Here is a 14,700-nt window from a genome sequence, read left to right as displayed (position 1 = left end):
CTCTGATCAATATAATGATCCACAACAATTCCAAAGGACACATGATGAAAAAGAGAATTGAAGAACTCTGAGTACAGATGAAAGCATATTGTTTTTCACTTTATTTTTCTTGGTTTTTATTTGCAACATAGCTAATATAAAAATGTTTTACATGACTTCACATGTACAAAGGGTATCCTATTTCTTGCTTTCTTAATGGTTTGGGGAGAGGCTGTAGGGAAGAAGAGAATTTGGAATTGAAGAAAAAAATTAAGTTAGAGGACAGCATTTTTTAATGGGGATTGGAGAAGCAGAGTCTAATGCAGGGACTGGCTAATGAAATCCCACTCGTAGGAAAATGCATGTTTGTTGAGCCTGCCTTTAAAACTGTGTGGTGTTGGGGTAGCTAGGTGGCACAGTGGACAGAGCAGCGGCCCTGGAGTCAGGAGGACCTGAATTCAAATCCAGCCTCAGACACATAACACTCACTAGCTGTGTGACTCCAGGCAAGTCACTTAACCCCAACTGCCTAAAAAAAAATAGTGTGTGATGACATAGAATGAAGGACTTCATTCCATGGCTCTCCACTTCAGAGCATTTTCATGTATTCTGTGACTATTTCTTGTCCTTGGTGAAGAAAAGGTCTTTCAGTTGGCTGCCTAGCCAGAACCTAGAGTGCATATAAGATTCCAAAGCAGAAAATCACTCTCTTCTCTATTTTTCTGGATATGAGGTATAAGGATGACTCTGAGTCCTGGAGGGCCAGTGGGTGGAAGTTAAATGCCCTTCCCCTAACCTCACCCAACCAGTCCATGAGATCGTGGCTGCATCTGAGATAAGACTTCATCCTCTGTCATCTTTCCTTTGTTATGGGGCTTTGTGAGATTGTCACGGGACAGAAGAACTACCAGATATACCAAGGCCAAGCCTGGGAAGGAGGCAGCCCTGAGGAGCAATCTGCTTGATCCAGCCCATGAGTGGGTCATCCCAACAATGATATGCTGTGTCCTGAAAGCAAGGGAGTGACTCCATCCATCAGCTATATGGCATTCAAAAGGGAACTGTGGGGTAAATGTTATGTAGCAACTGCTTTAAGTGAACGCTCTCTTAGAGGACAATGTGGCAGGAGAATTTTGACCTGATTAGGGAGAGATTTTTAAAAATTCATTCTCATTATGTATTCACAGTAAAAGCTAATTGATGTTAATTAGCTAATTGATATTGAGGAGGAAACTAGTTAATTGATAGAATGGTGCTAATCCTGCTAACAATGATATTGAGGAGATATTAACTCACACTGGTGATTGATATGAAGGAATTCAATTGAGTAAGGTCTTGAGCCAATAGCATTAGAAAAATCATCCTAACCCCTTAGTGATACTTCTAGAATTCTAGGAAGTTTGAAATAATTGCCCTTTGGGGACTTAATTTGCCACCTGTCCCAGAATTTCCAAGAACAAAAATTATATGTTTCTTTTTTCTTATATGTAATACTGGAACACAGACTATTCTAAGAAGTTAGGGGTTGTTTTATTGAGTTTTACAAAGTAATTTACTATTTTGGATTTTGTTAATTTAAAATAATTATGTTAAATAGGCAATGATCTCCTTAAATGGAAAACAAGTATCTTACCTAATAAGGTAATACAAGATGCAGAATGGGAAGCAAGAGAATAAATTAATTTTATATTGCCCCAAGCTTTAAAATTAAGAAAACTACAAGCTAGCATATACTACATATTAGATGATAGTAGCAGATTTTAAAAGCCCAGTTCTTTAGGCTTCTGAGAATACTAAGCATCCTAGCTTTGATGTAAATCACTCAATGAAATTTCATTTTATTAAAATTAAGCCTCTAAATGTCTCAATGCATATTTTCACTACAGATAAAGCAAAAGCTCAAAGAAGTTTTCTGAAGTAGAATGAGCCCCTATAAATTTTCCACAACTCCCTTTCAATTTCTATATCTTTAGTAGCTGCTTGACTACTAATGAAATTACAGTGAAATCAGGAATACCTCTTAATCACAAAAGGTTAAAGCTGAATGGCACATCAGATTTCATCTATTCCAAATGCCCTTATTTTTCAAGTTAGGAAACTGAGACATAAAGAGGATGAATTGCCCAAGGTCACATGGCTGGCTAGCTGGTGATAGAGGAAGGACTAGAAACCAGGTCTTCTGATTTCTAGTTCAATTTTCTTCCCAATATTCTATACTTCCCTTGAAGCCACCCTCAATCACTCTGTAGAACCCTCCTATCCAAATACCATGGTGTAGTGAAAACAATGTTGGACTTAAGTCAAGAGAAAGATGAGATTAAATCTGACATCAGATACTTACAAACTGTGTAACCTTAGGCAAGTCACTGAACCTCTATTGGTTTTCTCATCTGTTAAATAGGAATAATGGTATCTACAGGACTTGGCTTACAAGATTACTGTTAAGAGTAAATTAAATAAGGCAGCTAGGTGGTGCACTGGATAGAGCACCAGGCCTGGAGTCAAGAAGATGTGGGTTGAAATTTAGCCTCAGATACTTACTACCTGCACGACCCTGGCCAAGTCACTTAACCCTGTTTGCCTCAGTTTCTTCATTTGTAAAATGAGCTGGAGAAGTAAAGGACTAAACACTCCATTATCTTTGCCAAGAAAACCACAAAATGGAGTGGTAGAGAGTCAGAAATGACTGAACAAAAAAAGTTCTGGCAACAAAGTTGGTCCCTATAGATTATGCCACCCTGCCATACACACACACACACACACACACACACACACACACACATGCACACACACATACACACACAAAGAAAAAAAGGGAAATGAAATAATCACTATATGGTACTTTGTGAGCTTTGAAGTATCACAGAAATGTCAGCAATTATTATGCTACATTAGCTAGCTAGTTATTCTTTCCCTTTACTAAAAAGAGGGGTGCTTAGACCTGAAGTAACACTTTCATCAGCTCATAAATTATTAGGATCAAAGATATAATTTCATAATTTCTACTTTTTCTTCTTTCAAAAAGATAGTAATATGGAGGCAGCTCCAGCCTCAGACACTCACTAGCTGAGTGACTCCAGGTAAGTCACTTAACCTCTTTTTGCCTTGATTCACTGGAAAAAGAAATGACAAACCACTCCAGTGTCTTTGCCAAGAAAACTTCATATGGTATCACAAAGAATGAGACATTGAACCACAACAATAGGGAGGTGAGGAGGAACATTATTATTTAAGTTTGCTGCTGTTAGAATGAAAGAGACAGGAAAAGGGAGTGTAGGTCAAATGAAACTGGCCATCAGGAAAAAAAATCCTATGGACCCAACATATAATTTTGCCAACAAAGAAAAGTAGACATTTGTCATGGACCTTGATCTTGCCACCCAGGCATGATGCTAAGTCTGATTTCCTTAGAGGTCTGTCTTTCTCTTCTACTACGGGATTTAATATTTCACCTCTTTAGAAAGCTCTCTGCTTATGTTATCCAGAACTTCCTTCTGGCATAAAAAGAAGCATTGAGATTTTCTTCTCTAGGCAAGAAAAAGGCTAACAAGTCAACGAGAAGAATGTGGTGAGATTACAACAAAAGTTCTATCTATAATTGACTTCATTCAGTATTTTCTCCCAAGGAGCTGGTAACACCAGCTCTTCGGGACCTTGTAGGTGATGAGATTCTATAATGCTCCCTTTATAGATACAGAGGACCTGAGGCAAAGTGTAGAGGTGAAGTCATTTGCCCAAGGAATATATTCAGGGCTGCTACTTCTCATACCTGTGAAGACAATATGTTAAAATAAATCTGAGAGGAGAGGTAAAGAAAGATAAGAGCACCATTCAAGAACCCGAAGAGATTTTTTAAAAAGAAGTTGGAATAAGTGTATGGTTTTTGAAGTTACTTAGGAAGCAAGAGTGAATTAACTAATTGAATTATACAGCAGAATAGTGGACTCTGCTAAAGATACAAATGCACACTTAATAGTCAATTGAATAGGCTATCTAGGACCAGCACAGGAAGTTGAAAAATACAGCCTCATGTGAATGTGAAACTTTTGAAGGTGAGAGGCTTTAAAGTACCTACGGAAAGCAAAAGAAAATCATGGGATTCCAAGCAAAAACATATTACTGAAATGATGTCCTTTACAACTCATTGATCATTTGGACAGAAGATACAATTTGAACTGAGCTTTTAAATAAGAGTAAGATTTTAACAAATGTAGATGAGGAAATAAGAAAATTCCTTTCAGAAATTCATTTTATTACCAACTTTACTCAGATGCAAATACTATGTAAAGTAATGAATATCAGTCTTAAATAAATCAAAAGATCAAAAAAGAAGTTACATAACTCCTGAATATAATGACTTCCCCTCCCCAGACCTCACAAAGTCCTTTACTTTGTTCTTCTCTGACACACTTATCATATATGATACGTATTATACTTAATTATATGTATGTAGAAGCAGATAGACAATGTAATATAGTGAACAGAGAGCTGAACTGGAAGCTAGGAGCACCTTGGTTCAAGATCTGCCTCTGGGGGCAGCTAGGTTGAGCAATGGATAGAGCACCGGCCCTGGATTCAGGAGGACCTGAGTTCAAATGCAGCCTAAGACCAAACATTTGACGCTTACTAGCTGTGTGACTCTGGGTGATTCACTTAACCCCAATTGCCTTAAAAAAAAATCTGCCTCTGACACATACTATGTGACTCTAAGCAAGTCACTTAACTTCTCAGTGTTCTAGTCAACTCAGATACCACAAATTATGGAAAAGATAATGACCTGCACTGATAGAGGGGTTATTCTTAACTACAAGTATCTTCCAGGGAAGCCTGTACACCCTGCATAGCACTGGGGCCAGGCTACAATCCCAAACCATCATCCTTTGTCTTCCCTCCAGGAACTCTTCAGAAACCAGAGTCCAGTATGGACCCAGGATTTAAACTTCACTCAGAGACCTTCTCCAGTGCTCCAGAAGCCATCCTCAGTCATTCCCATCTCCCACTTCAATGAAGTGGGCCTCTTGGGCTTCATAAAGATAACATCACCACTTGCCAAGAGCTTGTATCTCAAGGGGAGACCTTAAATAGTATAATCACCTTCCTCCCTCAGTTGACCTCTCTAAAACAAAAGATGTTTTACCTGGACTCACTCCTCAATGGTCAGCATACTCCCATCCCCATATGCTATCCTCATCTCAGTGATTCTGAATCCCAGTTTATTAATATATAAGTGATTCTTTACTCCCATCCCCCTCGACTATTCTCCAGCAATGTCTCTCTCCAAAACTACTGACCCTTTCAACCCTCTCTGGAATGTTTGTTCCACCATTAACAAAATCTTACACCATTTACCAAGATAAACTCCAAATAGGTACATGACAAAAAGAGTAATGTCATAAACAAATTAAAGGAGCATAGAAGAACTTATTTTCATAACTATTAATAGCAGAGCAGGTCTTGACCAAACAAAGAAGAAACAGAATCACAGAAGATGAAATGGACAATTTTGTTTATATAAAATTTGAAAGAATTTTGCCCCCCAAAAATGCCAATACGGCTAAAATTAGAAGGGAAGCAATTAAATGTGAAAAATCTTTACAACATGTTTCTCTGACAAAGATTTCATTTCCAAAACATATAAGGAACTGATTGAAATGTATAAGAATAAGAGCCATTCTCCAAATGATAAATGAACAAAGGATATGAACAAGCAGTTTTCAAAGAAAGAAAGTCATTCTATCTATAGCAATCTCCAACTCAATAATAATTAGAGGAATGTGAAAAGCAACTCAGAGATTCCACCTCACACCCATCATATTGGCAGTTAAAAGAAAGTAAAATGACAAATGTTCAATGAGTTGTGGGAAAACAGGCATATTAATACATTATTGGTGGAGCTGTGAATTGGTCCAACATTTTGGAAAGCAATTTGAAACAGTGGCCAAAAAGTTATTATGCTGTGCATACAGTGACCCAGAAATGCCACTGGTGGAGCTATATTCCAAAGAGATCAAAGAAAGAGGAAAAGCACCTAGAACAAAGAACTAGAACCCAAGAGGTTGTCTACAAATTTGGGAATGGCTAAACATACTATGGTATAGGAATACAATGGAATACTATTGTGCTATAAGAAATTAAGGAAATGACTCCAGAAAAAAAAAACTTGGAAGATTTTTATAAACTGTTGCAGAGTAAATTAAGCAAAAGCAGGAAAATGATTTATACTATAACAACATTGTAGAGGCAAACAACTTTCAAAAGAATTAAGAGATCTGATCAATAGGGTAGCTAACAATGATTCCATAATTAAATATGCTACAAACTTCCTGACAGAAAAGTCTCAAGGTGTGGGCTGAGACATATTCTGGCTGTTTAAAAAGTCTTAAAGTATAGGTTGAATATTTAAAGGATATCTGAAAGTCTTAGTCCTATTTAAGCTTTAAGGACAATGCAGGAATTTGTTTCACTTGATTATGCATATTTGCAATAAAGCTTAGTTTTTCTTTTTATCAAACAGGAACCAGATGGTAGAGGAAAAAATTAATTTTTATTTATTTGAAAAATTAATTTGGGGGGGGTTAGGCAATGGGGTTAAGTGACTTGCCTAGGGTCACACAGCTAGTAAGTGTTATGTGTCTGAGGCCGGATTTGAACGCAGGTCCTCCTGAATCCAGGGCTGGTGCTCTATCCACTGCACCAGCTAGCCGCCCCAAAATTTTAATTTTAAAGAAGAAAAGTGGTCTAGCATATTCAGGAAAAAAGAGGGCAAAGGAGGTGGTATAGCCATCCTGTATTAGAGGAGAGTGACAATAATCTGACCAGAAAAGGAAAGGACTTGAGTGAGGGAAAGATATCCTTGAGAAGAGAGTTCAAAAGTAAATCTTCAGCAATTATTAACATCTTTACTGATGCATAAGATAGGATTAGAATAATATTGAACATATTAGTCTATTTTATCAAAATACCTCCCTAACAAATAGACCCGAAAGCCAATAATTCTGATTCATGATAATACCTTGGACAATTTGAAATATTTTCTAGTACCTAACTCCATAGCTTACATAGAATTGGCATATAACAAAGATGTCCTCAATTGAATTGATGAAAATAATCAATATTGTTGTAAGTAAACCTTTTCAAGACTAAAGAAAAGAGGGGCAGCTAGGTGGTACAGTGGATAGAGCTCCAGCCTTGGAGTCAGGAGGACCTGAGTTCAAATCCAGCCTTAGCTGTGTGACCCTAGGCAAGTCACTTAACTCCAATTGCCTTACCCCCAAAAATAAATTTTTTTAAAAGACTAGAGTTTTAAAGAACGCAGACAAAATTCCCACAGAAAACATTATAATGAAATATCATCAAGCAAAAGCTCTTCAAATCAAGGACAACTATACTATTCTCTAAGTGAATATCACTAGTATTGAGAGGATAATAAAATACTAAATAGCAATTTCATCAAGTCCTACAAGCGAATAGGCTGCCCAAATCCAGATATTTTCAATCAGACTAGTCTGGAACGCTGAGTCAAGAAGCTATCTAGTAGGAAAATAAAAGATATTTTTCAAAGATATTCCAAACAATCTGAAAAAAAAGTAAATTAAATTTATTATCATGATGACCATGGCTCATGTCCATTCACATGGAAACACACAGTAATATAAATAAAGAGACACTGGAATATATAGAGACAATGAAATAATTAAACAGAATGACCAAAACCAAAGGTTTGGTTTTGGTGATTCCTTCAAAAAATGTAAAACAAACTTCTACATTTGCATAAATTAATAAAACATTGCCAAGTCTGTACTGAGTTCATTAATTAATAAATAAACCATGGGAAAATTATCCTTATTGTTGATTATCTTCATTCAGTGCAAATTCACTCTTCAGAATTTTCTTCCTTCTCCTTAACTGCCCCCCTGAGACACCTCAGTCCTAGAACCCTCCTCTCATCAGTGACTACCTCCCAAGGACAAAAATTTTAAGAAGGGCTTCAGCAATTCTTCACCTGACTCATTCTAGACCCTTTAGAATTTTTTTTAGCTCACTACATTATTGCCACCCAGACACTCTTCTTCCCGTCCTTCACCTCTGTTCTCCTGTTCCCTTTCATGCATTAGGTTCTCTTGAATGTAAGCTCCTTGAGGATAAAGACCATCTTGCTCACTTTTATTTGTCTCTCTAGTGCTTAGTACAATGCCTAGCTCATACTAAGCCTTTAACAAATGTCATAAATAATAATTATCTATCTATCTACAATGTATTTTTTTATTATCTCCATTTAAAATGGAGGCTTTTCTATTGTAAAAGGTAAGATCACAGATATACAGCTGAAAGGGACCCTCATGGTGATGAAATCCAAAGCCCTCATTTCATAGATAAAGAAACTGAGGCCCCAAAAGGTTAAATGATTCACCACAGGTCATACAGGTAGTAAGTTACAAATACCAAATTCAAACCCAGACCCCATGACTCTTTCTCCCTTACCATATTGCATCTCTAAGCTCTGAGAACAGATGAACTGTTGGATAATATTAAGGAAATGCCAACAACAGAGGAAGAAATACTTACTTGAACAGAAATTTAAGAAAATGCTTCTTGTTTCACCTGGTGCAAGAGAACCAGAAAGGACACTGAATGAAAAAGTTCCATCTTTTACTCTTTTGCCTGCATAATTAATGTCCAAAGTCCAGGATATCTCTTGTTTTGATGTGCTAGTCAAGTCAAGAACCTGTAACACCATAAAATTCAGGAAATTACATAATGAAATAAGATAATCAATATAGTAATTCTCAGTTTTCTGAATATTATGTTTTTATCCTCCAGAATGGGAGTTATTGTAGTTGCATATACAAGAAGAAATAACAGAGAAAAGGAGAGAGAAAGAAGTGGCACGTTATTCTCAGGGATTTATAATCTGTAAGTTTGCTGTTACAAAAATAATTGCCATAATTTATATAGAACTTTATAAAGTTTACAAAATGCATTCCTCACAAACACCCTGTGAAGTAGGTTGTCTTCATTTCATTGGTTCTCTCTATCTTTTGAAGGATGAAGTTATCATTGAGGCAAGTCAAGAAATTATAAACTATTATTCTTAGGCAGAGTGAGTGTTTTAACCAATATTTTATATTCCAGCCAAACTGGATGCTCCTCTGCAATCTGCTCTCTCCTATTTTCTAGCCTTTGCTCATTGCCTCCTATGCCTCTGTGAATATGGCAACTTCAGGAAATTTGGGTTCTTATTCAATTTTTTATCTAACTGTGTCTGTAGTAAGAACAGTACCCGTTTTATGTAGATGGGGCTGGTCCTTTAAGACAGAGAGATGTCAAACTTATAAAGGCTACAAAACTCCTAAGTGTGACCAGCATTTGATTAAAATATTATTGGGAAATGTTAAAAAAAATAAATTTCATCTATTCAAAACACATACAAAGATGTCTTTGCTTCATCAAGGATATTTTAGTGAAACCATAAGACAAGAACTAACAAGGTTTCCAAGATTATTTTCAGAAGTACACCAAACCTTTATGAACACACAATGGACTGAAAGGTCTAGAGTATAAAATAGCCAGATGTCTTTACTAAATATTTGTTTTTTAGAAGGATTTGATTTTGTAGAACAAAATGTTGGTTTGAAGGCTCTCATATATATACCAAGCAAACATTAAAATTATACAAGACTATAACAGATGCAACTATGAAGATAGCTAACTATTCAATAATCTGGTAAGTATTGACATTAAGTGAGGTATCAAATAGGGAGGCAGCTGTTCACCTAATATGTTTTCAGTATCATAGAAGATGTTCTACAAAGAATTCAAACAAAAGAAAGCCTTCCTGTTGATAGTAAGGTTCTTCAAAAGCTTTTATTGATAGATGAGGGCAAATTAATTGCATCAAATCCTGAAACTCTGCAAAATCTCTCCAGAGCTCTCCCTAACACTGGGGAAAAGATTGGTCTAATCACCTGCACTAGAAAAGCAGGAGAAATGAAAAATGACTATTACCCAGATTACAGCATGTAGCTGAATAGTCAGCTCATTAAGTTTGTCCAGAAATGTGTATATTTTGGACAGGAATTAAACTAAGTTGAGCTAAAAATTGAGAAAGAAGAAGAGATTGGGTTGGATGAATTTAGGAAGCTTAACCATGCTCTCAAAGATCTCAAATTGCTTATTACTGAAAAATATCAATAACCTCTCAGTGAAGTTCAAAATAGAACCATAATTTAGACATAAAGTGATATCACAAATTAGAGGAGGAAGGAAGAAATTGCCTTTCAAATCTATTGATGGATAGAGATGATCTCAGAACATAAAATGGACAATTTCAATTACATAAAGTTAAAGTTCTGAACAAACAAAACAAATCCAACTAAAATCAAAAGGGAAGCAGATTAAATGGGAAAAATCTTTGAAGCAAGTTTCTGATTGGGGTCTATCCAGTGCACCACCTAGCTGCCCCAAAAAACATTTATAGCAACTCTTTATTCTGTCAAAGAACTGGAAACTAAGAGACTTCACATCAATTGAGGAATGGCTGAATGAATTATGGTATATAAATGTAATGGAATAAAATTGTACTATACAAAATGATAAAAGTGACAGTTTCAAAGGAACCTCAGAAGATGTGTATGAACTTATATAGAGTGAAGTGAGCAGAATTAGAAGAAAGGTTTACAATATACCAACTACATTGCAAAGACAAACAATTTTGAAAGAATTAAGAACTCTAATCAATGCAATGATCTACTAAGATTCCATAATACCAATGATGCAGCATGCTACCCCCTGTCTGACAGATGATAGCATCAGACATATGAAGACATATCTTTTTGGACATGCATAGTCAATGCAGAAATTTTTTTGTAAAGATATCACGAAGTGGAAAGAAGGGTATTTCCCGTCTTTGTGAACTAGTTACTCTGAGAGCTAATCCATCAGTATAACCAAAACAGGCTTTCTTCCAATGGTACTGATTTAAACATGGGGGTGGAACAAAGATGGATTTTTTTCAACTACTGAATTCAGCAATAAAGTACACACTTGACTGACTTCAGGTATAGAGTTGACATCTTAATTTCAGAGTTATATATAATTTTAAACATTTAACATTATATTTATTCTATACTAAATTATCTCAGCTCTTCTCTCCCATATATTATTATTTCCTGAGATATACAGATTATTTTCAACGGCCTGGATTTTAATAAAGAAAAAAAACATTGAAGATTGAAAATGTTACCCAAAAATACCCATTATTCTTTTATATTTAAAAGGATGTGTGATCTCACAATTGTTTTAATCTCTTGAACAGAGCTCATGACAAACCATGTTTTCTTATAAATGAAAGAAAAACTTGGAGGCCATCAAACAGTTTCCCAAAAATATCCAGTCCACTATTCTCCTACTATTTGATGCAAGGTCCAGGTCATCAGCCACTAAAGTGTCTATTCAAGATACATGTACAGAGTGGAGGGTCACAACTGCCAAACTTCACCCAAACCCTCTCCTAAAAATGACCACAGGAAATTACCTCCCTCCCTGCTTTATGCCTCCTAAGATTTTTTTTTAAATCTGAGAGTTAACATAGTTGTCTAGTGTGTAATAATATTTTTGTTGTTGTTATTGTGTGGTTTTTCAGTCATGTCTGATTCTTTGTGATTCCTTCTGGAGGTTTTTTGGCAAAGCTACTGAAGCGGTTTGCCATTTCCTTCTCCAGCTAGACAAACAGGGTTAAGTGACTTGCCCAGGGTCACATAGCTAGTCTGAGGCCAGATTTGAACTCAGGAAAATGAGTCTTCCTGACTCCAGGCCTAGCACAATATCCATTGAGCCATCTACTTACCCTATAATGATAGTTAATGATCTCTAAAAGTCAGTGCCCATAATAATTTTAATATATGTCTATGACATTAGAAAAAACAGGATGGGAACTAGATCTATGATTTCATTAGTCCAGGGAGCTTCCAATGAGGAATTTCCTCCAGCAGTACAGCTCAGGACCTTCTCTGCACCTTAGATTCTTAGAAAGCCTCCTAGCACTGAGAAATTTAGTGACTTACCCAGAGTCAGACAGCTAGTGTGTGTCAGAGATTGGATATGGATCCAAACCTTTCTGGCAGCCCTCTGGCCGCTATGCCATGCTTCTCATTAAAAAAAAAAAGCTAGTAAATAAATAGAATTATAAACTAGGATGATAACAGTGGAAAGAGCACTGATTCTGTACTGAGAATATCTGAGTTCAAACCACACCTCTGATGTTTAATACCCATGCAACCTTAGGCAAATTAAGTTCCCTAGAACTGAGATTCCTCAAATATAAAATGAGGAGGTTTAAGTAAATGGCCTCTGAGGTCCCTTCTGGCTCCAAGACTGTGATCTGCCAGTTCTCCTAAGTCACATGATAAAACAGAGGAACTTAAATACTCATTCATATTGTCCCAACTGAATGAAATTCTACTAAAAGATCAAAGAATATAAATACTTAAGAGATAACTATGTCAGAACAGACAAGACACAAGTGGACTATCTCCTTTAATTTTTTTTTCCTGCAGACTAACTCCCATATTCAAGAGTTTCTTCTTAAAGCAGAATCAGAAGCTGTTGGGGCAGAAAAGCAGAGGGAGAGGGAATAAAATAGGGCTAATGTATTGTTTATTTGGCAAATATAAGTCTGCATTTTACAATTTTTAATCCTTTTTCCACCTATATGTGTGAGTGGATGTCAATGGGAAAATATAATAATGTAGATTATGGGGTTTCCATATGGGGTTTCCATATTCCATATAGGGTCTTATAAGTTTGCCTAGGATGCTGAAAGATTAAATTATTTTCCTATGTCATACAGTATGTGTCAGAGGCAAGACTTGAACCTAGGTCTTCTTGACTCCAAGGATGCCTCTGTATCTAACACATTATATAACCTCTCTAAGCATATAAATTGCTAAGGGTAGCTAGGTGGCATAGTGGATAAAGCATGGACACTAGAGTCAGGAGGACCTGAGTTCAAATCCAGCTTCTGGTACTCACTAGTTGTATAACCTTGGGCAAGTCACTTAACCCTTCTAAAAATATATATATATATAAGTTGCAACTATCTGTGACTATAAGTCACAAGAGCAGGACCTGCTTTGGTAGAGGAAGTTGGCTTGCCGAAATTTCCCTATGAGTTCCTTTTAATGAAGAAATCACAGATCCAATTCAAATATAGATATCTAGATATATACATACATGCATATATATATTTATTTATCCTGCGTTTATGGTAGGTACCATGTCTCATTAAATACTTAGAATATTTTTAATATCCACTTTTTTCCTTTACATATTAAAGCAGATATTAGGAGCAACACTAATAAATTTCTTCATTTAGTATGTATATGACAAACTTGGTAAAATTTCTCAAAGGAGACCACTTTTATTATGCAGTACTAAAAAGCTCACACAATAAATTAAAAGCTATAAACTCAAACACTACTATAAAAATGACTTAATTTTGTATGCTTACCTGATTATTCTGGTTTTCATTACAAAAATCCAGTGTCACATTACTTAAAGGAATTTCAAAGGAAAATTCTGTATTTGATAATTTCAGTGGTGGCTGTAATACTAAGAAAGAGGAAAATTTTATTATATTTACAATTCATAACACCAGCACATTACTAATTTTCAAAGTATCATTCAAATTGAAAAAATGCAAGCCAAGCATATTTAATATGTAATCTTAGAACCAGAATAGTTTTACTTCTATATCACCCCCAAGATTCCTGAAAGTTTCCTTCTAACCACTAATTTTTGTACCCTATCAGTGATCAATCCATCAGCATGCATTTATTAAGTGCCTGCCCTGTGTCAGGCACTGTACTAGGTGCCTGACTTAGGGCTAACACATCCTCCAGTAGGTGGGGGATACAAAGATAAAAATGGAACCATCCCTGAGCTCATGGAGTTTATATTCTGTCAGTAAAGCCAGCATATATAAGCCTATACAAAATATATACAGCAAAGGACCAAGTTAATTGGTGTAGAGGAAGGCATTCACATTCACAGATGGTCATGTCAAGAAAGGCCACATATATGAAGAGACTCTTGAGCTGGGCTTTGAAGAAAATTAGGAATTTGAATGTATAGCGGCAAGGATGGGATGCATTCCAGACAAATAAAGAACATCTGTGTGAAAGCAGAGATGGAGCATGATGTATGATGAATAAATAGCAAGGAGGCTAGTTTGGTAGGACTAGAAAGTGTAAAAAGAGTAATGTATGACAGTAGAGGGTTTTATATGCTAAACAGATTTGTCTGTATTTTATCTTAAGGTAATAGAGAATCACTGGAGTTTATTAAGTAGGGGATGACGTGGTCAGATCTGTGCTTAAGGAAAATCACTTCAGCAGCCATGCGGTGCATTGGAGCAGGAGGAGACTTGAGGCAGGAATGCCAATGAGGAGGCTATTGAAAGGTCCAAGTGAGAAGAGTTGGCAGCTCAAAATAAAATGATAGCTGCATAAGTAAAGAAAAGTGGTCTGTGCAAGAGATACAGAGAAAAAGACAGCAGGATATGGGAGGTGGGGAAAATAATGCTGAGGCTGAGAACTGCCTAGAATTGTTTCAAGTACATGACAAGCTGTTGATTAAGGTCCAGCCCAGATAACTTCAGAGAAGTTCACCATCAGAAGGTTGGCCACCAGTTAATAACCCTATAGATGAAGGAACTGAAAATAG

At 36.2% G+C, this 14,700-nt stretch overlaps 1 protein-coding gene across 1 annotated transcript in view; it reads right to left on the bottom strand.

Annotated features, from left to right (window-relative positions):
* CFAP47 (cilia and flagella associated protein 47) overlaps positions 1–14,700 on the bottom strand; it is an 890,592-nt gene that overhangs the window by 741,154 nt on the left and 134,738 nt on the right. The window contains 4 exon segments of the mRNA XM_078146130.1: positions 8,545–8,704; positions 9,811–9,831; positions 12,825–12,851; positions 13,487–13,587. Coding sequence (XP_078002256.1) covers positions 8,545–8,704; positions 9,811–9,831; positions 12,825–12,851; positions 13,487–13,587 — 309 coding nt within the window.

The sequence above is a fragment of the Phascolarctos cinereus genome, unplaced genomic scaffold, assembly GCF_003287225.1.
Source record: "Phascolarctos cinereus isolate Bilbo 61053 unplaced genomic scaffold, phaCin_HiC Scaffold_726;HRSCAF=1367, whole genome shotgun sequence".
NCBI classification, from domain to species: domain Eukaryota; kingdom Metazoa; phylum Chordata; class Mammalia; order Diprotodontia; family Phascolarctidae; genus Phascolarctos; species Phascolarctos cinereus.
This window is presented reverse-complemented; position numbering and strand designations above follow the sequence as displayed.